General features: G+C 36.3%; 3 protein-coding genes across 11 annotated transcripts; all 3 read right to left on the bottom strand.

Moving 5' to 3' along the window:
* Positions 1-1,229: 1,229 nt before the first annotated feature.
* Positions 1,230-14,857, bottom strand: LOC136231899 (F-box protein SKIP31). 7 transcript variants are annotated; one of them, XR_010690173.1, is made up of 12 exons: positions 14,628-14,857; positions 14,306-14,530; positions 14,145-14,218; positions 13,918-13,996; positions 13,638-13,748; positions 10,939-11,113; positions 10,727-10,845; positions 10,589-10,643; positions 10,394-10,498; positions 2,339-2,579; positions 2,171-2,246; positions 1,560-1,698 (listed from the first exon to the last, which is right to left on the bottom strand). XR_010690173.1 is itself a non-coding variant. In XM_066020908.1 (10 exons), exons 1-10 carry the CDS (start codon positions 14,703-14,705, stop codon positions 1,407-1,409), a joined length of 1,269 nt encoding a protein of 422 aa, XP_065876980.1. In that variant the 5' UTR covers positions 14,706-14,857; the 3' UTR covers positions 1,230-1,406. The 7 variants fall into 7 exon arrangements, 5 of the variants coding, with proteins under 5 accessions (XP_065876980.1, XP_065876982.1, XP_065876983.1 ...); XR_010690172.1 differs by having other exon boundaries at positions 10,438-10,498; XM_066020908.1 differs by lacking the exons at positions 2,171-2,246; positions 2,339-2,579 and having other exon boundaries at positions 1,230-1,698; positions 10,438-10,498.
* A 1,771-nt stretch (positions 14,858-16,628) lies between these two features.
* Positions 16,629-20,106, bottom strand: LOC136231898 (pentatricopeptide repeat-containing protein At3g61360). 2 transcript variants are annotated; one of them, XR_010690171.1, is made up of 3 exons: positions 19,954-20,106; positions 18,123-19,814; positions 16,629-17,319 (listed from the first exon to the last, which is right to left on the bottom strand). XR_010690171.1 is itself a non-coding variant. In XM_066020907.1 (1 exon), exon 1 carries the CDS (start codon positions 19,754-19,756, stop codon positions 18,242-18,244), a length of 1,515 nt encoding a protein of 504 aa, XP_065876979.1. In that variant the 5' UTR covers positions 19,757-20,105; the 3' UTR covers positions 18,146-18,241. The 2 variants fall into 2 exon arrangements, 1 of the variants encoding a protein (XP_065876979.1); XM_066020907.1 differs by lacking the exon at positions 16,629-17,319 and having other exon boundaries at positions 18,146-20,105.
* Positions 20,107-21,268: 1,162 nt separating this feature from the next.
* Positions 21,269-25,982, bottom strand: LOC136233388 (WAT1-related protein At4g19185). Of its 2 annotated transcripts, XM_066023027.1 has the most exons (8): positions 25,451-25,982; positions 25,184-25,246; positions 24,359-24,475; positions 23,939-24,221; positions 23,434-23,589; positions 22,243-22,394; positions 21,926-22,086; positions 21,269-21,619 (listed from the first exon to the last, which is right to left on the bottom strand). In XM_066023027.1, the coding sequence occupies exons 1-8, from the start codon at positions 25,675-25,677 to the stop codon at positions 21,612-21,614; spliced, it is 1,167 nt and encodes a 388-aa protein (XP_065879099.1). In that variant the 5' UTR covers positions 25,678-25,982; the 3' UTR covers positions 21,269-21,611. The 2 variants fall into 2 exon arrangements, with proteins under 2 accessions (XP_065879099.1, XP_065879098.1); XM_066023026.1 differs by lacking the exon at positions 21,269-21,619 and having other exon boundaries at positions 21,729-22,086.
* Between the last annotated feature and the right edge of the window lie 679 nt (positions 25,983-26,661).

Genomic DNA, 26,661 nt, shown 5'->3' with positions numbered 1-26,661 from the left:
CCGAGTTGTCTTGATCTATTTGACTTGGGCTTTGACTTCCGTATTGGGCTTTAAGCCTTTTAGTCTTTATGTCTTATAAACAATTTAACTCAACATTGAACAAACACATTAGTGTAATAAATCAAAGCATTTAAACTTAGTGTGTTTAGAATATATTTAATTTTACTTAAATAATTTTGTCAAATCAAAATCATGTGGAAAGGTGTTTCAACAGTTCTTTCTAGAAGTTTAGAACTCCCAATAAAAGAAGGATGATCTAAATATCGTCTAGTATTCAATAGTGAATGAACCCTTAAAAGACCATAAATTTACGTCTGACCTGCTGCATAAATTGTTGCACTGAAAAAAACACTTGATTTGTTTAAATTAATAGCTTGACAAGTAGCAGTCTCCTACTCAGCAATAGTATTTAGGATTACATTTCTCTTAGCCATTTATTTATATGAAGAGGATGAAGCTATCACCAACACATAGAAATGGGAGATACTAGGGGCATCGCTCAAGATTTTACAACCATGAGGTTGTCCTGCAACCTCGGCTAAATGAATAAGATTTGACAAAACTTCAGCACAGAGAATAAATAGATAAGGGGAAAGTGCATCTCCATGTCTCAAGCCACAACCAAGATTAATAGGATCAACAAGATTCCCATTAACAGAAATCGAGTAAGATATAGAGGTAACACAAAGCATCATCTAGCTAATCTAGTGATCATGGAAACCCATATGCTGAAAAACGGCCTTTAGGAAGCCCCAATTAACTCTGTCATAAACTTTGTTGATGGTGCGACCCGGAACAAAAGGTGACTGACTATAAAAAATAATCTCAAGAGTAACACATTTCAATCGATATCCAATACTTCCACAATAAACTTATAAAGGACATTGCAAAGAGAAATTGGACGAAGATCCTTCATGTTATCACGGTTATCAACTTTTAGAATAAGAACTATAATGGTATCATTGTTATTAGCATGTAACTTATTCCTAGATAAACAACCGTTATAAGTAGTAAAAATGTTTCGAACTAATGGAATCCTAAAAATGTTGGAAGAACCCCAAATTAAGACCATAAGGATGGGAAGATTTTTTAGGGTGCATGTGAAACACAAACACTTTGAATTCATCATACGATAAAGGAGCAATAAGCATATTATTCATGTCATCATAGATATAACTATTTCGAACATTGACAAAATCATAAGATAAAATATGGGAAGCATAAAAAAGTGACAATATAATGATTATCATGGTTATCATTATCATGGTTATCTTTTAGTACATTACCCAAGTTATCCTTCAGCCGAGCAATAGTGTTGCTTTTCTTTCGAGATTTCATACAAGCATGGAAGAAACTAGTTCAGCCAATACACCTTGGCCCATTGTCTCTAGTATGTTTCTTCCAACTCAAGTAACCGGTCTAAAATACATTAGACTTTGAAAAGACGAGCAATACAAATAGCACCAGTACAGCCCCGAAGCCGAGTTAACAACCTTCTTACAAGTAGTAATACAATGAGTAAAATTTAGTTTACAATTCGCTCCCCATTGCTCCATAGAGGAAGTTGATGCTGCCAGCTTAGCTATGGCGGATAATTTTCGACCACCAGCCCAACCACTACGAACCATAACATCGAACCCATCCTCCTTAAGATAGAACATCTCAAACCAAAACATTATAGCTTTCTTGACCATTAGCCTATTCACAAGAGAGAGAAAGCAAGACGAGCAATCATAATAGTTTGAAACCAAATTACACATAGAAAAATGGTGGAACATGTTCAACCAAAAGAAAGAAAGAAAAAAAAGCCCTATCAAGCTTCTCATTAGGGGTGTTCAAAAATCAAACTGGACCCAAATAACTAGGGATGGACACAGTTTGGTTCTGTTCGGGGATTCAAGAATCTCCAGGATTGGATTGAACTTCGAGGACTGCTAAAAATGAATTTCCATGATTGGATTGAAAATTTCAGTCTAATCCAATTCAGAGATTCAGGGATTCGATTTCGGTCCAATCCAGTATAGTTATTTAACGAGTCAAATAAATACATATACTTTTACCAAAAATAAATTAAAAATATTACTTACATGATAATAAATATATAAAGTCTTAATCAAAAATAATAAAATGTGTTTACAATACCAAATATTAAATAATGGAGATGTCTCACCGCAACAAATAATAGAGATGTGGACCGGCGACCGATGCTCGCGAGGTATGTTTCGTCTCTATGCGGGGAGCGGTCCCTGGGAACACTCCGACGATCAAGTCAGTTCTATGGTAATCGAATAACGAGAGAGAAGTAAAGATATTCAAGAGTTAGAGAGTGTGAGCAGACCTGCTTGGGGTGTTGGTGGCTGAGGTTATATAGGTGTGATGTGTGAGAGTGGCCTTTGGTCCGGTGTTGGTTCACTTTGTGTGTTGGGCATGACGGGTTTGGCCCATATTCCTTATCAAGTAGTCCCCCATGAAACAGGGTGGAGTGCTGAACCATTGTATGTGAGGATCTTGATTCGGTATCGATCTTCCGTGTAAGCTATCTTGATTGGGCCTCGATCTTCCTTATCATTAATTTCAACCTAAATAAAGTAATTGGTGACCAAATTGCTAAAGAACAAAATGAGTTGACTTGAGTTTTAAAACCATTTGCTTTCTTCAAATGTTGCTTTACATTAAAAATAACTCAACAATCCAATTGAAATATGAATACAAGAGATGTTGCAACTTCAGAATCTGAACTAATTTCTACAAAATCAAACAATAATCATTTAGGTTTTTTTTTGGTAGGATAGGAAAAGAAAAACAAACAAACAAAAAACCGCTCAACCCGGGATCAGCCTAGGAAAACTGACCCCCACCACATCCTCCAAGATCATAGAAGAGATGAAGACCGGAGGAGAAGAAAATGTAGATAGACCCAACATTCTAGAATGCCCTTCCATCGCAAGACAGTCCGCTACGCGATTTTGCTCCCTATAAATATGAGCAAAGCTAATAGAATCAAAGGAGGAGCCAATCCTTTTAATGCCTTTAATTATGTTAAGGCTATTTAGGCAAATAGCATTGCCCTCAGAAATCATTTTAACCGCTTCTAGGTTATCTGACTCAACAAGAAGCTTCTTCACCCCAGATTCTTAGCTAACTTCAGGCCAGAGAAAATCCCCCAAAGCTCTGCAGAAAAGGACGAACCAATACCCAAATTCTGAGAGAAGCCAGAAACCCACCTGCCACCATCATCTCTAAGAACCCCTCCTGCGGCAATTCTCCCGTCTCTTAGACAAGAACCATCAGTGTTGAGCTTAACCACACCTTCACTCGGCCTACACCACCCTAAAAGATGAACCTCCTTCCTCTGAGCAGCCCTAGCCAAGGGATCTTCAACAAAGCTCTCAACCAAGGTACTAATCTTTTTGGAAAAGAAGTCTAAGACATTTGGCTGAGAAACCACTCCTCCTCCAAAAATCTCCTCATTCCTCCATCTCCAAATCTGATGGCAAACCACCATAAATAAAAGAACACCCTGATTCAGATCAGGCAGAAGAATCCCTTTAATCCCATCTACAAACCAATCATTTTCTGAGTGGGCTAAAAAGGAAGAGAGCACATCCCTAGGGAGAATTCTCCTCCAAACCTCTTTACTTTTCTCACAATCCCTGAGAGCATGGCACAAAGTCTCTTCATACCCTCTGCATCTGCCACAGGCTCCAGACTCCACCAGATGCCTCCTTTTTCTATCCGAATTAGTGAGCAACCTATTCCTAGCCCCAAGCCACAGGAAACTTCTAATACGGTACGACACTTTTAAGGCCCAAATCGTCTTCCACACCCCTGGGGGATGAGGTATCCAACTCCTGATAGAACGCCTGAAAAGCAGATTTATAAGAATAGGCCCCGTTGTTTGTCAAAGACCAATAGTAACTATCCTTGTCTTCAATTTGACTACTAATCTGAACACCTCTAATTGTAAGGAGCAATTCCAGACTGAGATAGGAATCAAATTTTTCCCAAATCCACTCACCCTCAGAATCCACCATATCTGCAATCCTCCAGTTCTGAATGTCCAACGGAGGCAAAGAAGTACAAACCTCCAATAAAGGCTTCTTACCTATCCAAATATCCTTCTAGAAGCTGATGGACCTACCATTACCCAAATTCCACCCAATCCCTGAGCAAAATTCAGCAAAAACCGCACTAATGCCTTTCCAAAGAAAGGAACAATTAACCACTCTATCCTTAGGGGCCCCAAACACCTTATCCTTCTGATATTTACCGCATAAAAGTTGAACCCACAGAGCTGAAGGAAGCTGCCACATTCGCCACAGGAGTTTTATTAATAAGACTTTATTACTATCTTTGGCTTTCCTAATGTCCAGACCTCCCATATCTTTAGGTTGACAAACCTCATTCCAAGGAACAAGGTGGATCTTCCTCCCCTCCTCAACTTCACCCCACAGGAACCTACGATTAATTTTATCAAGATCCTTAAGCACAGGTTCAGGAAGATGACAAGCTTGCATAATGTGATTGGGAGTCGCACAATTGACAGATTGAATTAACGTAAGACGGCCAGCGAGAGAGAGAGTCTTAGCTTTCCACGTGGCACACTTCATATTAGCTTTATCCAAAGTATCTTTAAAAGACACTTTAGAAACTCTCTCACTATGGAGGGGGATACCCAGATACTTCCCGAGAGAGCAAGTCAGAGGAATTCCCGACAGATCACTCATCCTTTTACAGAGTCTCTGGTTCATATTCTTAGAGCACATCATTCTGGACTTTTGGACATTAAGCTTCTGACCAGAGGCCGAACAGAAACAATCAAGAATATCCATAATAATACTTAACTGCTCCTCATTACCTTCCATAAAGATCAGAACATCATCCACAAAGAACAAGTGAGTAACCTGAGGACAGAACTTATTGATAGCCACCGGGTGGAATTTCCCATTATCAACAGCATCTTGGATCAGGTGAGACAACCTTTCCATTGCAATAACAAATAAGAAATGGCTCATTGGGTCTCCTTGACGGATACCCCGGCCCGGAGAGAATTCCTCCAACATATCCCCATTAATCAACACTTGAAAAACAGGAGAAGAGATACAAACCTTTATTAACCTTCTCCAACTGTCCGGGATCCTAGCTCTCTCCAGACTCTCCATCAGAAAACTCCAGTTGATGCGATCATAAGCTTTTTCCAGATCCAACTTAAGAGCCACAATACCTTTCTTTCCCTTCTTGATCTTCATAGTGTGGACCATCTCTTGGGCAATCACCACATTATCCATCATTTGTCTACCAGGCACAAAACTTCCCTGCTTCTGACAAATGATCTCAGGAAGAATGCAACAGATTCTATTTGCCACAATCTTTGTAATAGTCTTATAGAGAACATTACAAAGACTGATAGGCCTCATATGCAAGAAAGAAGAAGGCTTCTCAATTTTAGGAATCAGAACCAGAAGGGTTCTGTTTACCAGCCCGATATCCTGAGAACCATTAAAAACACATTTGATGAAGTTATAAATACCTTCCTTCACAACCTCCCGGTGCTTATGGTAAAAACCAGCAGGCAGACCATCAATCCTAGGAGCTTTAGCAGCCCCAATACTAAAAATGGCTTGGTCAATTTCCTTCAGGGAAATAGGGTGGAAGGCTTCCAGACTACTATCCTCTCCAACCATGGGAAAAGTAGCAACAGAATGAGCCTTCTCCAGATGAACAGGTTCCTCTTTAAAAAGGTCCTTATAGAAATCCAGGGCCAAACTCCGAATATCTTCGTCCTCATAAACCCAATCACCATTAGAGTTCTTAATAGCATCAATCATATTCCTCTGCCTTCTAATGATGGTAGAGAGATGAAAATACCTGGTATTTCGATCCCCATCTCTGATCTAGGCTTTCCTAGATTTTTGAAACCAAAGAAGCTCCTCCAAATTCATTTAGTTAACATGTTATAAAACAAATTCATAAATATTCAAATAAGATAACAAATATGGAATATTTTCTAAGTAAATATTATCATCTTCAATAGGTTCAAGATCTTCTTCATACTTGAAAGCTTGAGTTGAAGTTCTCAACCGATCTTGATAACAAATCAACAATGCAGCTGTAGCAGGAGTTAAAGAACTCCTAAATTGATCCATAGTTCTATCACTTGTGCTAAATGTAGATTCTGAAGCCACAATTGAACATTGAATTGCAAAAACATTTTTTACAACTTTGGATAAAGCAAGGTACCTTACACAGTAGTGCTCACTTGGACCCTGAATGACCAAATAAATTTGGTCATTTACCGTTGGATCCATGCTTGTTAAATCTAAGCCTTAGGATGGTTTGAATCTGCACCACATGATTCTAATAAGCATAGATCTAACGGTGAGTGACCAAATTCATTTGATCATTCAGGGTCCAGATGAGCACTACTGATACCTTACAACATTAACCTTCCACCACACTAGAAGATCAAAATCTACAATATATTTCTCTGGTAACTCATTCACATATCTTTCCCAATGTCCCTCGGTTAACACATTATCTTTATCAATATTTACAAAATAATCATCAATCTCATCATCCACTTCATCAAATCTAGAAGATTGTGCTGCAAGTTTTACATGTTCTTCTACATTTTTCACTTTATATTCATCCAACAAGGCAATAATAATTTTTATCAATTGTGCCACCAACTCATTAGCATCATTCTCATTATAAAACTCAATGTATTTAGCCATTAAATATCCTCTCTTGTACCATGAGTCTAAAACCACCACATTCATTATGTCAATAGAGCCCCAATATTTATCAAAATTTGCTCTCATTTGAGTCCCCATGTATTTCAAAGATGATTTCTACTGTTTGGACATAGTGTAATATCCTTAAGAATTTTCATCACCTCGGGAAAATAAAGGCTAGAGGTCGAGTAAGATGAACCAGATAATTTACAAGTTATGTCATAAAACCTCCAAAGATTCTTAATGTTCAACCAATCACTCTCAACAAGAATATCATTCACAAATTCCTTTGTATATTTCTTATAAAGGTCTTCTAACTTGTCAAATTCTTTTTGATATCCTAATGCAACATCCAACGGGTGCTATTCCACCTAGTGGGGCAATCTAAATATAATGCTTTTGTATATTTAATGCTTGATGACACACAACAACATTTACATAAAGCGAGTCTTGGGCTGTTTCGAATATATTTAACTACAACTCTAATTCTTTTGATTGATCCATCAACTACCATCTTTGACAATTAGGTTAAGAATGTGAGAGCATTACCTCATATGAAAAGAAATTTCATCCAACACAAGTGCATTTTTTTCATTAACTTTTTCTTCAATTGTTTAACAACAACATCAATAGCTGAAGCATTGTCAATAGCTATGCACATGACCCTAGCCAACCTCACTCGTCCATATAAGAACTAATAATATTAGCAAAATGAACTCTTTTATGACTTTCTACAACACAGAAATTTAATTATCTAGAATTGGATCGATAATCGAATTGGATTGGGTTGGACCGAACTTGATTTAATTCTATGTTGCAGAAAGTCATAAAGGAGTTCATCTTACTAATGCTATTAGTTCTTGCATGGAAGAGTGAGGGTTGGCTAAGGTCATGTGCATAATTGTTGACAATGCTTCAGCTAATGATGTTGTTGTTGAACAATTGAAGAAAAAGTTAATGAAAAAATACATTTGTGTTGGATGAAGTTTCTTTTCATATGAGGTGTTGCGCTCACATTCTTAACATAATTGTCAAAGATGGTATGTGATGGATCAATCAAAAGAATTAAAGTTGTAGTTAAATATATCTGAAACAGCCCACAAAGACTCGCTTTGGTTAAACGTTGTTGTGTGTTATCAAGTATTAAGTATACAAGAGCATTATGTTTAGATTGTCCCACTATGTGGAATAACACATATTTGATGTTGGATGTTGCATTAAGATATAAAAAAGCATTTGACAAGTTAGAAAACCTTCATAAGAAATATGCAGAGGAATTTGTGAATAATATTCTTGTTGAGAGTGATTGATTGAATATTAAGAATCTTTGTAGATTTTTAAAAAGGTTTTATGACATAACTTGTCAATTATCTAGTTCATCTTTACTCGACCTCTAGCTTTTATTTTTCTAAGGTGATGAAAATTCTCAATGATATTACACTATGTCAAAACAATAGAAATCCTTCTTTGAAATACATGAGAACAAATTTTGATAAATATTGAGGCTCTATTGACACAATGAATCCGATGCTTTTTGTAGCCGTGGTTTTAAACCTAAGATATAAAGTGAGATATTTGATGGTTAAAAACACTCAGTTTTATAGTGAGAATGATGCTAATAAATTGGTGGCACAAGTAACAAAAATTATTATTGCCTTATTGGATAAATATAAAAGAAAATGTAAAACTTGGAATACAATCTTCTAGATCTAATGAAGTGCGTGATGAGATGTACGATTATTTTTTAAATGTTGATAAAAATAATGTGTTAAACTTAGGAAAGATATGTGAATATGTTACCAGAGAAATATGTTATTAATTTTGATCTTCTAAATTTTGATCTTCTACTGTGGTTGAAGATTAATGCTGGAAGGTACCATGCTTTATCCAAAGTTACAAATGTTCAATTGTGGTTTCAAAATCTACGTTTAGCACAAGCGGTAAAACTTTCGATCAATTTAGAAATTCTTTAACTCCCACTACAACTGCAGTGTTAATTTGTTATCACGACCGGTTGAGAATTTCAACTCAAACTTTCAAGAATGAAGAACTTGAAGATCTCAAAGTCATCAAAGATAATAATATTTACTTAGAAAATATTCTATATTTGTTATCTCGTTTGAATATTTATGAATATGAATTTGTTTTATAACATGTTAACTAAATGATTATTACTTGATTTTGTAGAAATTAGTTCAGATCCAAATGTTGTAGTACATTTCAATTGAATTGTTGGATTCTTTTTAATGTAAAACAACATTTGAAGGAAGCAAATGGTTTTAAAACCCAAATCAACTGATTTTGTTTTTTAGCAATTTAGTTCACCAATTATTTTATTTAGGTTAAAATTAATATTTAGTATTGTAAACACATTATTTATTTTGATTAAAAAGTTATATATTTATTATCTTGTAAATTATGTTTTTAATTTACTTTTGGTAAAAATATAGATATTTATTTGACTCGTCAAATAACTGTACTAGATTGGACCGGACCGAAATTTTCAATCCAATCAGGAAGATTCATTTTTAGGAATTCCTTAAGTTCAATCCAATCCTAGAGATGCTTAAATCCCAAACTGGACCAAACTGTGCGCATCCCTGCAAATAACATATATCTCACCTTTCAACAAAAATAAGCTATATCTCAGCATCCCTTAAAAAACATAATATATCTCACCAATAAACTGTGACTTAACTAATTGATATCTACACTTTGTAGGTGAAAAGTCTCTTTCACAAAACTCAATTTCTTTGATTCTAAAAACAGAAAAAAAAAAAACATGGTAATGATTAATATATTTGGTTATTTTGACTTAAAGTTAACATAAGATCCTATATAATAGTTATTGGGTTAGGCTATGCTTACTTTGTTTTTAACAAAGTAAGTCTTACTTTGTTTTTTCCACCATTGGATGGTGATGAACTTTGACAAAGTAAGCTCATCTAATGGTAGAAAAAACAAAGTAAAACTTACTTTGTCAAAAACAAAGTAAGCATAGAAGGCACCAATAGTTATTACATATATTTAATAATTATAACAACACACTAATACAGGATTCAATTGCATCACATTATAAACTAAGCCTAAGAATCAGTTTATACAACAGACAATAAAATTATGAAATTGAGCAAGTATAGCAAATATTGGACATCTCATGGGTTAAATGTATGAAAATTTGTCACAAAATTGTCACTCAATTCAGTCTCAATAAAATCATTCAACTATGAATTTTGTCTCAATTAAGCCACTTCCGTGATTTCAAGAGCAAAAAGAAACCGGAAAAGTGACATAGTTGCCACATCAACAATAGTCAACTTTTACTGATGACCGAAACAACACATAGATGCAACCTAGCTGACATGTGGCTGCCACCTAGATGACCAAAATGACACGTGTCATCTAGGTGGTAGTCACATTTTGTTTCAAGTAGCTAGATGGAAGCTACATGTCATTTCGTTTAGCGGTGAAAGTTGACTAGTGCTGACGTGGAAACCACATCATATTTTTTTTGTCTTTTTGCTCTTGAAGTCGTCTGAGTGACTTAACAAAATTCAAAGTTTGGTGATTTTATTGAGACAAATTGAACTTGAGTGACCATTTTGAGACAACCATAAAAGTTCAATGAACAAAAGTGCATTTAACCCGACATCTCATACCTATTAATTCATCTTATGCAAACCAAGAAAGGGATCAGCAGAACCTCAAAGCAGCTTCAAGTTCATTCTCATCATCACAATTATATCCCAACAAATAAGCTCGTGCTGCCGTAAACAAAAACCAAAGCGTCTATCAGAATACAGAAACCTTAAGAAGTTATGAAATTTTTTTATGCAGAAAGTATATTCATTTACCAAAACGACCGGAACCCATGAATGGCTCTGCTTCGTCTGCTACTGCACGTTCAATCTGTCATAAGAGGAATATTAATGTATTCTTGTCTTATATGATTGAAAAAATTAACTAAGGTCATGGAATAAAGCTTAACTAACCGGATCTAGTTCCATTTCGCATGGTGACAGCAATCGGTCGAAACACAGCCCAGAAATCGTACAGACCAAAAGTTCATTTAAAGGGCTTATTATGACTTCTCTGCATGTATCACCACACACTGGAAAAAGGAAACAAAGATCATACATTATGTACCAGCAACTCGAAACAAAGAATGATTGCACAATGTACATATAAGCATAAGAAACTCTACCATGAACATTTCCTGTCTTCTCACAAACAAAAACATCTCCTATTTGGTGGTAAGAACATGTTTCTCCAGAACAAGTATGATCAGCGAACACCTTATCGGTTAGGCCTCTGCTACTTTTCCAAATAGACACTTGATCAGAAACTGTCTTGTCAAGAAGTATCTGATCATCTTTCACCTAAACAAAATAAAAAGATACATACGGAAAAATGCATTCAGTCAAATGCCTTAAGTTGATTTCAAATGTACAAGTATAAAATGCATTCCTATACTTCAGCAGTAATGATATAAAATCTAAACCCTTGATAAGAGACCCAATGTAATCCTCAACCTATAATCCAGATAAAAACTAACGTTTAATGTTCATCTCACAGGGTCATAATATTTTGATTGAGCTGCAACAATAAGGTAAAGCAAAATCTTGCCACAAAAACTTCATATAAAGTTTTCTGTGTATCTAAAAATTACAAGTGAGGGTCTTGTATCATTTTAAGCTAAGACAATGACCATATATGAAATTCTAAAAGAAATCCTTCAATAAAATTTTCCAGTTCACATAAAAATTAAAAAGAGACCAACCGATATCTAAAAGGAAACAGCATCCCAACAAAAGTACACTTTTAAGCTCTGATGCACGGACACGCCATAGACCCAGCGTATCCCGTGTCGGATACGTATCCGATACGGACACGGCCGGAAACGCCAGGGACACGGTGTCGGGGCCGTGTCCGTAATATCGGAAAGTTGGACACGCGTATCAGTGAAGGATACGCGTGTCCCAGGAAAAAAAAACCTGCACTTCTTCAAATGTCAAATTAAAACCTGCGATTCTTCAAATTCAAATTACAGCCGTTCAACTTCATCGATCGTCGTTATAGTTGATAGATTTGGAGAGCCAGAAACTCCAAAGGACAGGGGGAATTAATGCCAAAAGAAACTCCTAATTAATACAAAAACTCTCAAACTTCTCCATCCATCTATATAAATAGGGCTCCTAATTATTTAGTTATATTACAAAAAATCATATATATAAATATATTTTTAATATTTACACGTGTCCCCCACGTATCCGTGTCCTGTGTTTTATAGAAATGACGTTTCCCGTATCCGTGTCCGTGTCGGATACCGTATCCGTGTCCGTGTCCGGGCAACATAGCTTTTAAGTATGTATAATTATAAGCACATAACTATGTGAATGACATTGACCTTGGTTATGCTCAGGATTTCTACTTTTCAGCAGAAAATTCATTAAAAAAGAAGAAAACGAATAACCTATTACTAAAAATCCATCAAGCAATCACAAACACCTTGCACACTATCCATGTATCCAACTATAAACATGGAGGGTACAAACAAAGAGAAATGCCATTGCCCACACCAAGCATTCACAAGATCTATAATAAGTCGTGGTAGACCTCACAGGCTTAGAATCCTAAATGCACATTATTACATTTGGACGAGCATGTTAACAACTTCTTGGTTTTTGTTTGCACCAAAAATAAAGTTTTTTTTATTGCATACCCTGGTTTACTCTTTTCATGGGATAAACTTTTCTTTTTAGGAAACTTTTTCTTAAAAGAACATTTTAGGAAACTTTTTCTTAAAAGGCCTGTTTAGGAAACTTTTCATTTCGAGAAACTTTTCATATTTTCCTAGTACATCGTTCAGTTTTCCTCAGGGGAAACATCTAAAATAGTGTACCAACTTCCTATACAGTGTACCTCAGGGGAAACCAACTTCCTATGTAGTGTACCTTAGGGGAAACCATGGTGTACCTTAGGGGAAATCATAGTGTACCTCGTGGGAAACCATAGTGTACCTTGGGGGAAACTATAGTTCACCTTAGGGGAAACCATAGTATACCTGAGGGGAAACCAACTTCCTAGAGTGGACATCAGGGGGACTTAAAATAAACTTAGAGGAACCAAAGAGCCAGTTAATATTTTAACGTGTTCTTTATCAGAAAGTGTACATATCAATCCATCGTGGAAGTCAAAGTGGAGGTTACTCAATATGGTGGAGAACGTGACTTAGTGGAAAGAAGCAGGAAGTTACCTCCAACGTCTATAAAAGGAAGAAATCACGATGACAACTACCCAACTCACCAACTGAACAACTCAACAGACCCAAGCAAAAACTCTAGCAAATTATGCTTAGACTTCAGGATCTTTAGATTTCTCCGTCATTCCCTTAGTTTCAATTTTCAGATTTCAAGTTCAATTTCATTCATTTCCCAATACATTTTTATTTTATTTGTTCTTTCATCATTTTCTGTAAGGTCAGTATCATTTTGATAATCGAATCTTTTAGGAATTTTACGGTCTCTTTATTCCATTCAATCGTTTGATAATTAGAAGTTAGAAAGCGCACTCAATTTCATTCCATAGTTCGAGAATACTATAATTCTCTAGCACGCCCGCAATTTCCCACGAAAGAGCCAAATAGTTTTGTTATAAAAGTACATCTAAAAGAAGCGAATCTGACAACCTCAAGGTGAACAACAAGCTCTACAACATGCAACCCTCTCAACAAGACGACAACAAATCTCTGCATCATCATGAGCAGAAACTTCACACTTTACTATCAGTTGCAGTAGCATGTATATAAAATTTCCTATAAGATAGGTATTCAGTGTTTACACTACAAAATAGTTCAAAACAATCATTAAGAACAATTTAAAAAGCTACAACCGCCTTCATTACCTGTGAAGGAAGTGGAGCTTGACTTCTCTTTGAAGCATTCATTTGAATATAGTACTCTTTAAATTCAGCTGGACAGTTCCTAACAAGCTTAACCATGTCCTCTTCATCACGCTGCAAATCAAATAAGCTAGAACTTCAAGATTATTGCTAACATTTGTAATAGTTTTTTTCCTGTTGCATTCTACAATTCAGGAAGCATACAATCATTTGGTAGAGAGGAAACAAAACAATAACAACAATAATACTAAAACTCCCTAGGAATGGGAAATCACTAAATCACCTGAATATAAAGCTTCTTCCAAGCACAATCACATAACCTTTTAGAAGAAGGGGGCAGTAGACCCCATCTCATACAATACCTGCAAAAAATTGCAATGTGAAGATGTTGGATGCATGAAAGGATTGCCTAATTTAAAATTTCGACAACAAACATTATATTTCCGCATAACTTTGAATGGAACAGAACAGAATGTGATATATATAGTTGGATAAAGTAAAGATACTAACAAGCGTCGCCATAAGGACTCATCAGATGCTGCATAACTAAGATATTTACACACCAGAGAACATGCCATGAGATCCTGCAATTATTTCAATAAAACAATCAAATTGTTGATATAAAGAGAACAAATTATTAGCAAAAGAAAACAACAACAACAACAATTCACCTCAGAAGAAAGGAATTTCAGAATGTGAGGAAATAGTTCAGGGGGAATTTTGGTAAAGATGCCACTCTCTATACTCCTTGGCTTCTTGCTATACCTCTCTTTCTCTTTCTCCTCCACTTTCTCTTTCCCTTTCCTCCTATCCTTAGACTTATCGCGTTCATTTAAACAAATTCTTTTCGGTCTCCTCTCATCCTCCTCCTCTTCATCCTCCTCTTCCGCCGCTTCCTGAAGCAACCGATCAAATAATCAATAAAGCCAATCCTTAACTCACACTAATAACAACCAGAATAAAAAAAAAATCACTAAAGTTTCGGAAACAAACCTGATCGGAGACTTCAACAAGGCACTCCGATTCGAGGAAGTGAACCAAATTCTCGTCTTCGTCGTCCGAGAGAGTCATGCCTCAGATCTCGCAATTCCTGTTCTATGTCTAAATTACATAAACATGAAGATCAGACTCCTACGGCTGTCACCGCCGGCAGCCGTGATTACAGAGGTTGTTTGGGTGGATCGTGTAAAGAAAGAAGGAATACAGGAAGATAAAATTTTCCGGGTCGGATTGATAAGTTAGATGGGTTAGCCCGATTCTTCACCCGCTAAAACAAAATATCTGGTTGCATGCCTACGCGACAACACAAAAAGAACAAAAATAAAATAAAAATAAACGGTCTATAAAGGGTCCATTCGCCATAAACTTACATTGTTGTCTCAAAATGGTAACTTCAATTTGTATCAATAAAATCATTCAACTTTGAGTTTTGTTTCAATTAGGTCACTTTAACGATTCCAGTGATTAAAAAGCATCAGAGTGATAACATACAGGACACGTCTGCATAAGTCAACTCAAATTTCTGACCGAAACGACACATGATATCCATGTATGCGCCACATGGTTATCACATGTCGGTTATTTTTATGAGTTAACTCAAATTTCTGACCGAAACGACACATGATATCCACGTATGCACCACATGGCCATCATATGTCGGTTATTTTTATGAAAAAAAACAAAATTTAGTTTTTTTTATAAAAATAACAGACACATAGATATCATATGTAGTTTCTATTAGAGATCTGAGTTGACTCATGTTGACATGTCACCTACGTCGTCTGACGATGCTTTTGAATCACTGAAATCATGAGAGTGACCTAATTGAGACAAAACTCAAAATTGTATGATTTTATTGAGATAAATTGAAATTGAATGATCATTTTAAGACAACCAAATTTGATGACCAATTGTGCATTTAACCCCCAAAAAAGGAAACTTTCGACCACCAATTCAATTGGGGTAATTATATATTTAGTCCTTAAATTTTAGCATTCTATAAATTTTGTTACCATTTTTAGAAAATAATAAATAATTAGATAAATTTTACAATTTCATTAAACCTTGTTGCGCATTATACATAGTATTCCATATACATTATACAGTTATTTTAAACTAATTTATATTTAATTTTTTTTATAATTTATCTGATTTCTCGGTTCGAAGCTCGTCAAATACTATTTAGATAAATTCTCTTTCAATTAAAGTTTTATTCATACACTAACATTCGAATTTGAGATCTTACTGAATCAATTCAATATTTGAATAATTAATTTTATTTGTCACATTGTTAGAATGTTTTTTTTTTCAATTAATTCATGAATCAATTCACTATTTGAATAATTAATCTTACTAAATTAACTTACCTTAATGATACTTAAAAACATTGTAACTACTAAAAGGACATTCATTGTTACAATTGTCTTTTCTTCACGCCTGGTTAACTACTTTTGTTATCTTTTAGGCTTTTTTCTTGTAAGTATACACGGTAATGAGGATGTGGATTGGAAGCCGGTGCTTGCGGGGTGTGTTTCGTCTCTGTGCGGGGAGCGGTCTTTGAAAACACTCCGACAATCAAATAAGTTCAAAGGTAATCGAATAATGAGAGAGAAGTAAAGATATTCAAGAGTTAGAATGTGAGCAGACCTCTTTTGGGTTTTGGTGGCTGAGGTTATATAGGTGTGATGCGGTGCTGGTTTACCTTGTGTGTTAGGCTTGATAGGTTTGGTCCATATTCCTTATCAAGTAGTCCCCCCATGAAACAAGGTGGATTGCCGAACCATTGCACAGACTGATTGGAACTGCAATTGTCCAAGCCCAACCCGTGAAGGGTGGACTTGGACGGATTGAAAGGGTCAACAGAACAATGAACATGTCTACATTTAATGCATTCGAACTAACATTGTCCGATGGTTCATTGGGCCAGCACTAGGTTAAATAAACGACAGGTTCATGATCAAATAGGAAATTTGTTTCAAGAATTTTTTATCATTATAAATGTAATTCCCATAATTAATAATTCATATTTGGTCATAAAGTTTTTTTTATATAAAGTAGTCATTATACAACAAATCCTCCAAATAAAATGGTATATCATCCAGACATCCACAGTAGCTCACACAGTATTAAGGTATCAAAATAGCTTCAAGGTTTCCCCGGGGAAGAGCTAATTTCGACTCCAGGTATAAAACGTAACAATTTCAATCTCAACGTTTATCACCTAACGCAATCACCTAACGCACTTAAATGCTCCACTTGTCTTCTCCAATATATTGCTTCTCAAATGGAGTACTCATCTGATATAATGTCACAAGTAGAACAAGTTTCTCAAGAATCACCAGTCTCATTCACATGCAACAACATAGAAGAACTTAAACCTTCCTTTCCCCAGCACTTCTCCAGGCCATTAATATAATTATTCTTAATCAAACGAACATTCTGAACATATTTTCTCAGCTTATATATATTTATGATTTCCAATTCCTTAATCCATGTTATGTTGACTTTATCTATCAAGAAACTGAGGAACAACTTAAGTTTTATGTCCTCACTAAATTAGATATCAGAGAGTTCAGCATTCTTGCCAAAGGAACAAACAAACCTTGCTTTCCTGTGCCAGCCAACGAACACGAACTCCGTTTACTTTCCAACTCCAAGCCAATATTTGCAATGCCATATGGATTATCTGCAAGACATGATGATCCATTTGTGTTAGAGACCATGGCGGAGAAAAATGGCACAGATAATAATAGCTTTTTCCTCAAATCTAGGCGCAGGTATAACAAACAGATAGAACCTCGTCGCGGATTAGATTAAGCAGTTGATGTAATGACAAAATAACTCAACATGACAAGAAAACCGAAAACTCTGTTCCCGCAGTTTAGAAAATTAAGCATAACAATAATCTAGTTCCTTCTAAGAGCTTCACTTAAAGTCTAATGTGGATTCTCTCAATTAAGTCCCACAGTAAAGCTAACATAACTAAAACTGAATTCTTAGATTTTTAATCCACAATCAACCCGTTTAATCATAACTAACCTAACTAATGAAACTATCAGTTTGTTCGGAAAAAAAATCGTATAGAAGTCTTTGTCAAATGTCATATATAGAAAAAGTAACTGAAATGTACAATTTTATATTTAAAGATTGCTGAAAGAAAAAGCAATCTGACTGTCATGGAACCGTTTTAGCTAAAAGCTCAAGCTGATAGTTAAAGGTCCACCCATATTAGTATCCGAAACACCCCCACACGCGAATGCCCACTGGGCTTGAAGCGTGCACAAGCCAGGCCCAAATTACCATGTCCTGCAATTAACTCAACAAATGGGCTGCCAGGAATCGAACCCTATACCACTTGGTCAAACGGGCTCTGATACCATGTCATGGAACCGTTTTAGCTAAAAGCTCAAGCTGATAGTTAAAGGTACACTCCATATTAGTATCTGACACTGACCAAAACATCGAACATAGAAAAGAACAAATACAGACCTTAGCGCAAGCCATGACATCTTCAGAACAATAGCTTCTCACACCTTGGGATCATCCGAAGTTCATTCCACTGCGCTATGATTTCTCAATAACAGTATTCAGACACTGCTCATGACTAATCAGGAAGGATGACCAGAAGCGTGCCCTTTCGACGGAGGCAAAACAGTATGTAATTTCTCTATCATTTGATTGAGTTCCCTCAACTTATCTGAGCTATCGGATTGCAGTAGATACCTCTCTAGCATTCGATATACTGGTTCGCTCATATGCATGCCTCTCTCTAAAAATTGCTTTGAGCACTCAAATGCTTCTTCCACCCGCTTACGGGAGCACAATCCTGTTACTAACAGATCCAAAGCATGGCCATGAGGACAATATCCTCTCTCTAACAAGTAATACCAAAATCTCAAACCTAGATCAACCTTATTATTCACACAGAAGAATTTCATCAGCATAACCACAGTTCTTGTTTTTGGAACAAATTTTTTGCTGACCATCCTCTGATAGAGATCACAAACACCTTCAATGTCTTTTTGCCTCATTAATCCAAAGAAAATTGTATGATATGTCACATTGTCATGCACAATATGTTTCTCTTCCATCTCATCCATCAAACTCATTGCAGACTTGATTTCTCTGCATTTAATATATGAGCTAATCAAAGCATTATAAACACCAGCATCAGGAAGAAAATTTCTCTTGAAAATTTCATCAAATAACTCTCTGGCCTTAAGTGCATTCCGAACAAGCCCAGCTCCATGAACTAAAGTAGTAATTGTTTCCAATGATGGTTCACAATTAGCCCGTTCCATTTCTTCAAAAATCCTCAATGCATCACCAAAATGACCCCTCTTACAATAAGCATCAATCCGCATATTATATGTTGAAGCATTCGGCTTAAAGCCTCTTCGAACAGTCTCATGGTAGAACAGTTCCATTGCTGTAACATCCCTTGACTTCTTAAATCCTGAGAGCAAGATATTCATGGTCTTGGTATTGGGATTAAACCGATCATGCATCTTTTGAAACACAGATCGAGCCTCTTTCACCTCCCTTTGACTAGAAAATGCTTGGAGGAGTACATTGAATTCATCAGTACCAAATGTTTTCCCAACAAAAACCTTCTTTTCCATTCTCTCAAACGCTTCTAGAGTATCTTCATAAGATTGAAACTTGGCAATTTTGGATAGCATGATACTCATAGACTTAAGAGTAAGTAAGGCAGGGTGTGTTTTTCCAATTTCCTCCATGAATTCCCAAGCTTTCTCGAAATAACGCATCCTGGTAAGTATGTGGACAGTCATTTCAAAGGAAAATGAACTCGGGATAAAATGGAAATGATTAAGGCAAAATCTGAAGAACTCCAAGGCTTTAAGGCCATTGGAGTGAGCAGCAAAGAGACGACCAAGAACATTATCCACAAAGTCAATTGAAAGGGCTTCTGGTTTGAGATGTTTCAAGAGAGAAAGGTGCAGTGGCTTGTCAGGAAAAGGATTATCATTGATGATTTTGGTAATCGTGTCAACTTCAGATAGGCTAGATGATTGGCAAGCAACAAGAAAAAAGGGAGGGATAATCTTGTAAGGGATTTGAAAAAGTTTACTGCATCTGCTAAGTGTTGACAAAGAAAGCATTATCCTTTCTTTCCCCTGGATATCAGGTGTTTTCCACTGTATGGCCACACTATGGATGCTTGATGAACCAAAACAATTCAAGTTAATTAACAACTATTTCCAGAAATTCTATACTGTATCAACGCTAGTTAAGTGACAACAAATGAGAATTGAAAGCATCTGAGGAGCGAAGCAGGTGAAGCAAGCTGAGTTTATACCTTGTCGGCCGCGACTGAAATTGCCACCGGAATCTCGTCTAAAGTTTACCTTCGGTTGAGGAAGATGCAAAATGTGGTGAATACAGAGGGAAAGAGTCAGAGAGAAAGAGGTCGAAAAGAAAGGCATTAGGGTTTCTAATCAAATGACGTCGTTTTCTTGGTCAGAGCTGAGGAAACAAAGGAACCAAGGGGCAGACTTGAATTATTATTTTTTTTGGAGCATTTATCATAATAAGCTCATTTTAATTTAACTTAAATAATGTTTTTATCAAAAACCAAAAAGAGAAAATTGTTTAAAATGTTACTTAGAAAGATCAATTGTTAATTAAATAAAAAATTAATGAGTATGCGCAGGCTTTCGCTAGTCCGAAAATTAAAAATTAAAAATTGAAAGGATAAAAGTTATATTTGGCTCATGTGGTATCTAGAATTTTGTCATTTGTCACTTTGTAGTATTATTTGGTAACATTTGATTTGTGAATTATTCTTATAGATAATATTTGATACATTTTGTATAAGAAAACCCTGATTGTATCATGTAAGATGAATTAACAAATCGAAAAAAATTTATTCAAAATAGATTAAATAACACATATGAGATACCACAAGGATAAATGTTGCCAAATGATAACAGGATAAAATTTTGGATATCACATAGATTAAATAGGTATTTATGCCAAGTTCAAAAACAAATTCTAATATCTAATCTCCTTTTCCCTCTCCAAGTTCTCTTTAGTGTGTCATCGAGTCTAGTAACACTACTATTCACCACCAATAACAGCTACTATTCATGTAGACTATGTTAGAACAACAATACTGGTGATAACACACTAGAAGTGACACTTATGCATTGAGAACATCCAAAAAAACAACTCACTATAATCCTTACTTTAATAGTTGTTGGATCCATTTTATATTATATTATTTTTAAAAAAATTGTGTTAATAGAGATAAGAAGAATAAACAAATAAAAATAATAAATCACATCATTGAGTTAGTATAATTAAATAATAAAAAATGACAATATGACCCACATCATTAATTAGTTCTTTGTTACCTAAATTGGTAACTTAAAAAAATCTAATAACACCTCTAGTGGTTGGATGTTTCAAGCAACAACCTTGTAACACCCACTATAGGTGCTCTTATGGGATGTATTTTATTTATTTATTTTTGTCTACAAAACTCGATTCGGCCAGAGCTCGAATCAGTCTCGATTAGAGAGGGGCAATTAACATCTACCAACAATCAAGAACACTAACATATAAACCAAACAGGTCAAGCCTTAATAAATTTATCAGTAAAAAGTATAATCTAGCAAAAAAACAAAAAGTACATAAATAATTTCTTTTCATGTTGTCCATAATACAATGATCAGTAACTACTTGGCGTGCAAAAACAGCAGAATCACAGATGATACAATTGGGAAAAAAGATTTGAAATTTTAGTTCCGAAAGTCTTAGCATGAGTTCAGTTGTGTTTAAATAGGAGTTAGCAACATCCGTTCATTTTTCTTCTTTACTCTCCTGCTATAAAACTTGCACCATTTTCCTCTTTCTCTTCCTACCTGCCCTGTTTCACAGATTTCTCTCGGTTTACCCGTGTGCATAGGTTGCCGGATTCATAGAATAACGCGGCTGAGGAAACCGAACTCCCATCTACATAACTGCACAACAAAGGATATACACAACCATAAAAATTGACTTCCTACTTTCACTTTTTTCATTTCATCTTTGCTTCTTGGACTAAACAACTTCAAAAGGAAAATAACAATAGAACAAAAAGGGCTCAAAATTATGCCCCAATTTGATTTCTTAATGATGTGATTTCATACATTAAGTAGTTTTCTATAAGAGAATAAAAAATGGAACTTTACACACAACAGTTCCCTCTTGGCCTGCTTAATCTATGGGTTTTTGTAACAAAGAGGAGGAAGAGGACCCTGAGTATGCGGGTCCTCTCTGGTACGCACCCTTGTTAGCTGCTGCTGCTGCTGCTGCATCTTTATGATTGAGCGATTCGGAGTTTCGGACAGCCATGTATGGCATAATCCCAGATATTGCCTGTCTTTCTCTATATGATGCCCAGGTTACCAAATAAAGACCAGCAATGATTAGACATCCTCCTAAGATGCTGTAAAACAAAGTCGAAATCACTAAATCAGCACGAGCTACAGAGATATCCACCAAATCAATCAAATTCACGTTTTTCATAACAAGACTGCGCATACGAGACAATACAGATGGGAATGCATATATGAGCAAAATTTTGAAGTGATTAGAATACAACCTTCCCAAGTAAATCGGGCTACCGAGGAAAAGTCTCGACAGTAAGGCAGCAGCTGCAGGTTGAAGTGGATTGTAAAGTGCAACCAAAGCAGGTCCCATGATCTTATTGGACCATGTCAGCAGTCCATAATTAATGGCAGAAGCAACAATTCCCTGAGAAGAATACGTGTGTCGGTTAAATAGAACTTGAACATTTACTTGTAAATCTAATCAATATGATGAAAGGGGAAATTCCGAGGCCTTCAATTATATATAGTTGCATATACATCAGAATGCTGGAAAATGTTCTAAAGCAACAATAAATGTGCTCATCCCCAAATTTTCTCCAAAAAGAACTGAAGCAGCAGGTTATAATTAAGACGTGTAGATATAGTTATATCTTCATATTAAGTATGCCATAATGCTTCAAAAGGAGCACCGGCCGAGCACCCTGAATGAATAAGAAATGGGGCAGATGGCCCGGAACTGAGAATGGTCAAGCATAATGATGCGAATCGGGCTTTAATGAGTTCGAATATGCAACGTCAAGCAGTTCCACTCTCGCTGTCTTAAGTGCTAGCTTTAGCCTGACTCTAACAAGTAAATTGGGTCCAGGAACCGAGCCAGTCGTGCCTCCGAGTGATGTTGCCCCTATTTCTGAAGCTCCGGCCGCTCCATCGGAAGCCCCCGAGACACATGGCTATTTCTACCTTGCTGACCTATCTAGGTGAATCACATCCTAAGAATATATGCTTTTTCGCTAAGGTAAGGCTCCTATTTGCCCAGGCTCTGGGGTGTATTCTTCTGCCCCTTTGAGCGTAGGAGAAAATAAGTTTGGAGCGCCCCAAGGAGAATATCAGCAGCATCCACTTTATTCTGAGTCGACAGCATATAAACACGCCGTTCACAATATCAACAGACTAGAAAAGTAAAAGGTTCAACTTCGAATTGCTAATACTGCAAATCGAGGAAAAATTGATAGACTGTTAAAATTTTAATTTTCTCTCTTAGCTGTGCAGTTGCGAGTGGATTTTTGTTTTGCTTATCAGTTCAAGATTAGTTTAGTCACGGATAAGGCATTTGTTGATATAGTCAAGAACTTTGTGCAGATTAAAACTAGTTCCTTTTTCAGAACACAAGGATCCAACTCGAAGAAAATAAGTTGCTGACACGTGAAATTTAAGGTAAATATACTATTAATCGAGAAACTTACGGCATAAATGACTGCCCAAAGCTCTGATTGTGTCAGATTCCATTCTGTTGATCCACTGGTACCAAAGAATGCTGTCAAAACCATCAATAGAGCCCCAAAAGCATATGAATATGCAGTGACTGAAAGGTTCGCGGGATATTTTTTTAGAAGCGGAGCCTGCAAGTTGTCCAAATCACAAATTAATTCCCTAAAACTAACAGAAAAACTAAAAAATATAATATAATATAATGCTTTTGCAAGAAGAAATTTGAGCATGATAAATCAACAAAACACCTTTAGGCCTTAAGAATATATCAAAGGAATACACACATAAACACGGGTTTTTCTTCCAAAAGGCGAAACTGCATAAAGAATTATGTTCAAAAGGTGTCCGAAACATGAACGATAAGATTTTATATATACACACACACACTGGCAGGCAGAGACCCAAATTTAGGAAATGAAAATTTCAGTTTAACTCTCGTTTCAAAATTCTGTGGGACGCCATAATTACGCAAGACTTTACCTGAATAACAAGAAAAGTAGCCATGCATATACAATTCCCTAATAAGCATAAAACTCCGAGGTGCCAACTTTCCAATCCTATGTTTAGAAAGCTAGACAAAAACCATCCAACAGGCTCCGGTTGACCCTTTGCACTTATTTCATTTCCTGTAAAGTCTTCTTCGCTGAATCCAATGACAGCTGGACCGCGGAACAAGACCATCCATATGGCACCAAAAACACACACAAGGGTGCCTATGATCTTCGCTTGACCTTCAGTTTTAAGTATATTCACTCTTTCTGCACTGCAAGAATACGTTTTTAAAGGAAACTGAAGAAGGATGTTTCAGGAAACAATAAATCATGTAAAAAGATTCATAAACAGTGGACACAGGCAAAGACTAAAAGGATGAAAACCGAAAACCTGTTGAATTGAACTTACCCCATTATCACTGCCAAGAGGAATGTAAAGACTGGTATTGAGGGCTGTATTGCAGCAGCATAAGTTGGATTTGTGTAGCTAAGCCCGATAAGAAATAGTAGTTGGTTGCCAAATATCCTATCAAACAACAAAAGCAAAGGTTTGAACCTTGATTTCTATGATGCTATATCATGAATATTTACTGTAACAGTATGGTCCAATAGCATGCAGATATTGTCGGCTTTGGCCCAAATCCAACTTATTAGACCTAACGACCTTAAAACGCATCTACATAAATTAGAAGCACATTACACTAATAAAACAGACACTCCCTCTCCACATCCCGATGTGGAATTCAGTTCATTACTGCCTTAACGTCTCTTAGAGCCACTCTGTGACAGGCAACAGGCGTTCTAACCCGATGCCACCCACTCCAGACTTTGTCATTATATTTACAGTCCTCATTTTCAATAGCATTGCATCAATAAAAATGGATGTAGTACTTACAACAAAAGCAAAAGGTTTGAATCTTGATTGCTAGGATGCTATATCAAGTATATTTACTATAAATTTGGCCCAAATCCAACTTATTGTAACTCACCGCTTTAAAACACGCATCTACATGCATTAGAAACACAAGATACACTAATAAAGCACAGTCATTCCCTCTCCACATCCACATGTGGGATTCAGTTCATTACTGGCTCACCACAGTACCTTAGCACGGCTCCTTGCTCAGTCGTTCTAACCCGACGTCACCCACTCCATTACATTTACAGTCCTCATTTTCAATAGGGATTGTATTGCATCAATAAAAATGGATTTAGTAAATTTAGAAAAACATACCCTGTTAACCCAAGGAAGAAAAATGACAATAGCAGGCGTCTGTTCATTGGTTGTCTAATCCTTCTGCAGATAGAATTAACAAATTATCTTTAAAATTAAGCATTATTCAGTCAAATCAAATATGAATCAATGGCCAAAAGCAACCATCATAAGCAATTGAAAATGTTGGTTGACTTTTCACACATGACAACAAAGAAACAATCCCAGAAAAGGGGGATTTTGAAAAAAAGGGAAAATTTGAAAAGAAGAGGGGAAAAATTGAATTACTTCTCACGAATATAAGCTGTAGGAGCAAGAATGGAGAGGGCAAGCAAATCACGATAAACACAGAAAACAAGCTGATTGACTCCAACATTAAGAGCGACTTTGGTAATAACGTGATATCCGCCATTGAATAGCTGAACCATTGCCATAGACACATGAGCTCTCCATACATCTCGTTCATGACCTCCTCCTCCTCCGCCTCCAACGGCGGCCGGCGCTGACACTGCCATCCTTTTCTCTCTCTCTCTCTCTCTCTCTTTTTCCTCCCCTCGACGACCTCTTCTTGACCAATTATTGGACAGGAAAGAAACAATATTTGACGAATGCGAAAACGATAGAGTATCAAATCGAAGGTAAATCGATCAGTTGGTGATGGGATTACGTCAAATTCAAATGAAAATTGACAATATTTAAATTGATTTCTTGGTTTGAGTCTAAATGGGTAAACCTTAATTTACAAGGAAACAACTTTTTTGAGGCTGTCTATTGATCTTTATTTCCTTATGGGATATGGTTGTGCCTTGTGAGAAGTTAATGGTATATAATTTTTTTTTGGGTAGGAGAGGAAAGAAAAAACAAAACAAAGCCGCCTAACCCACTAAATCATCCAACATCATTGATGAAATGAACATGGAAGGAGAAGAAAATGTTGACAGGCCCAACATCCTTGAATGACATTCAACAGCGAGACGATCCGCAACCCGATTTTGCTCTCTATAGATATGGCCGAAGCTAAGACAATCAAAGGAAGAGGAAATCCTTCTAATACCTCTGATTAAATTAAGGCTATTTAAGCAAATAGCATTATTGTCCGAGATCATCTTGACCGCCTCAAGGTTATCAGATTCCACCAGAAGCTTCTTCACCCCCAGATTTTTAGCTAGCCTAAGACCAGAAAAAATCCCTCAAAGCTCTGCAGAAAAAGACGAACCCATACCCAAGTTCTGAGAGAAACCAGAAACCCAACCACCACTTCCATCTCTCATAACCCCTCCCGCGGCAATTCTCCCGTCCTTTAGACAAGAGCCATCCGTGTTAAGCTTTACCACACCTTCATTAGGCCTACACCAGCCTAAGAGATGGACCTCTTTCCTTTGAATAGCCATAGCCAAATGATCCTCAACAAAGCTATCAACCAAGGTACAAATCTTTTTAGAAAAGAAATAAAAAACATTAGGCAAAACAACCGCTTCTCCTCCAAAGATCTCCTCAAT

This window comes from Euphorbia lathyris, chromosome 6, assembly GCF_963576675.1.
Source record: "Euphorbia lathyris chromosome 6, ddEupLath1.1, whole genome shotgun sequence".
NCBI classification, from domain to species: domain Eukaryota; kingdom Viridiplantae; phylum Streptophyta; class Magnoliopsida; order Malpighiales; family Euphorbiaceae; genus Euphorbia; species Euphorbia lathyris.
Note: the sequence above shows the minus strand (reverse complement) of the source record. Positions and strands in the feature narration are given on the sequence as shown.

Coding starts and splice junctions, on each gene's coding strand:
- LOC136231899 (XM_066020908.1), bottom strand. CDS start 14,705: ATGACTCTCTCGGACGACGAAGACGAGAATTTGGTTCACTTCCTCGAA. Junction 10,644..10,726: donor GCGAAATGGAACTAGATCCG/GTTAGTTAAGCT, acceptor CTCTTATGACAG/ATTGAACGTGCAGTAGCAGA. Junction 10,499..10,588: donor CATGGGTTCCGGTCGTTTTG/GTAAATGAATAT, acceptor TGTTTACGGCAG/CACGAGCTTATTTGTTGGGA.
- LOC136233388 (XM_066023026.1), bottom strand. CDS start 25,677: ATGGCAGTGTCAGCGCCGGCCGCCGTTGGAGGCGGAGGAGGAGGAGGT. Junction 24,476..25,183: donor TTCTTCCTTGGGTTAACAGG/GTATGTTTTTCT, acceptor GTTGTTTGATAG/GATATTTGGCAACCAACTAC. Junction 24,222..24,358: donor CTCTTGGCAGTGATAATGGG/GTAAGTTCAATT, acceptor GTATTCTTGCAG/TGCAGAAAGAGTGAATATAC.
- LOC136231898 (XM_066020907.1), bottom strand. CDS start 19,756: ATGCTTTCTTTGTCAACACTTAGCAGATGCAGTAAACTTTTTCAAATC.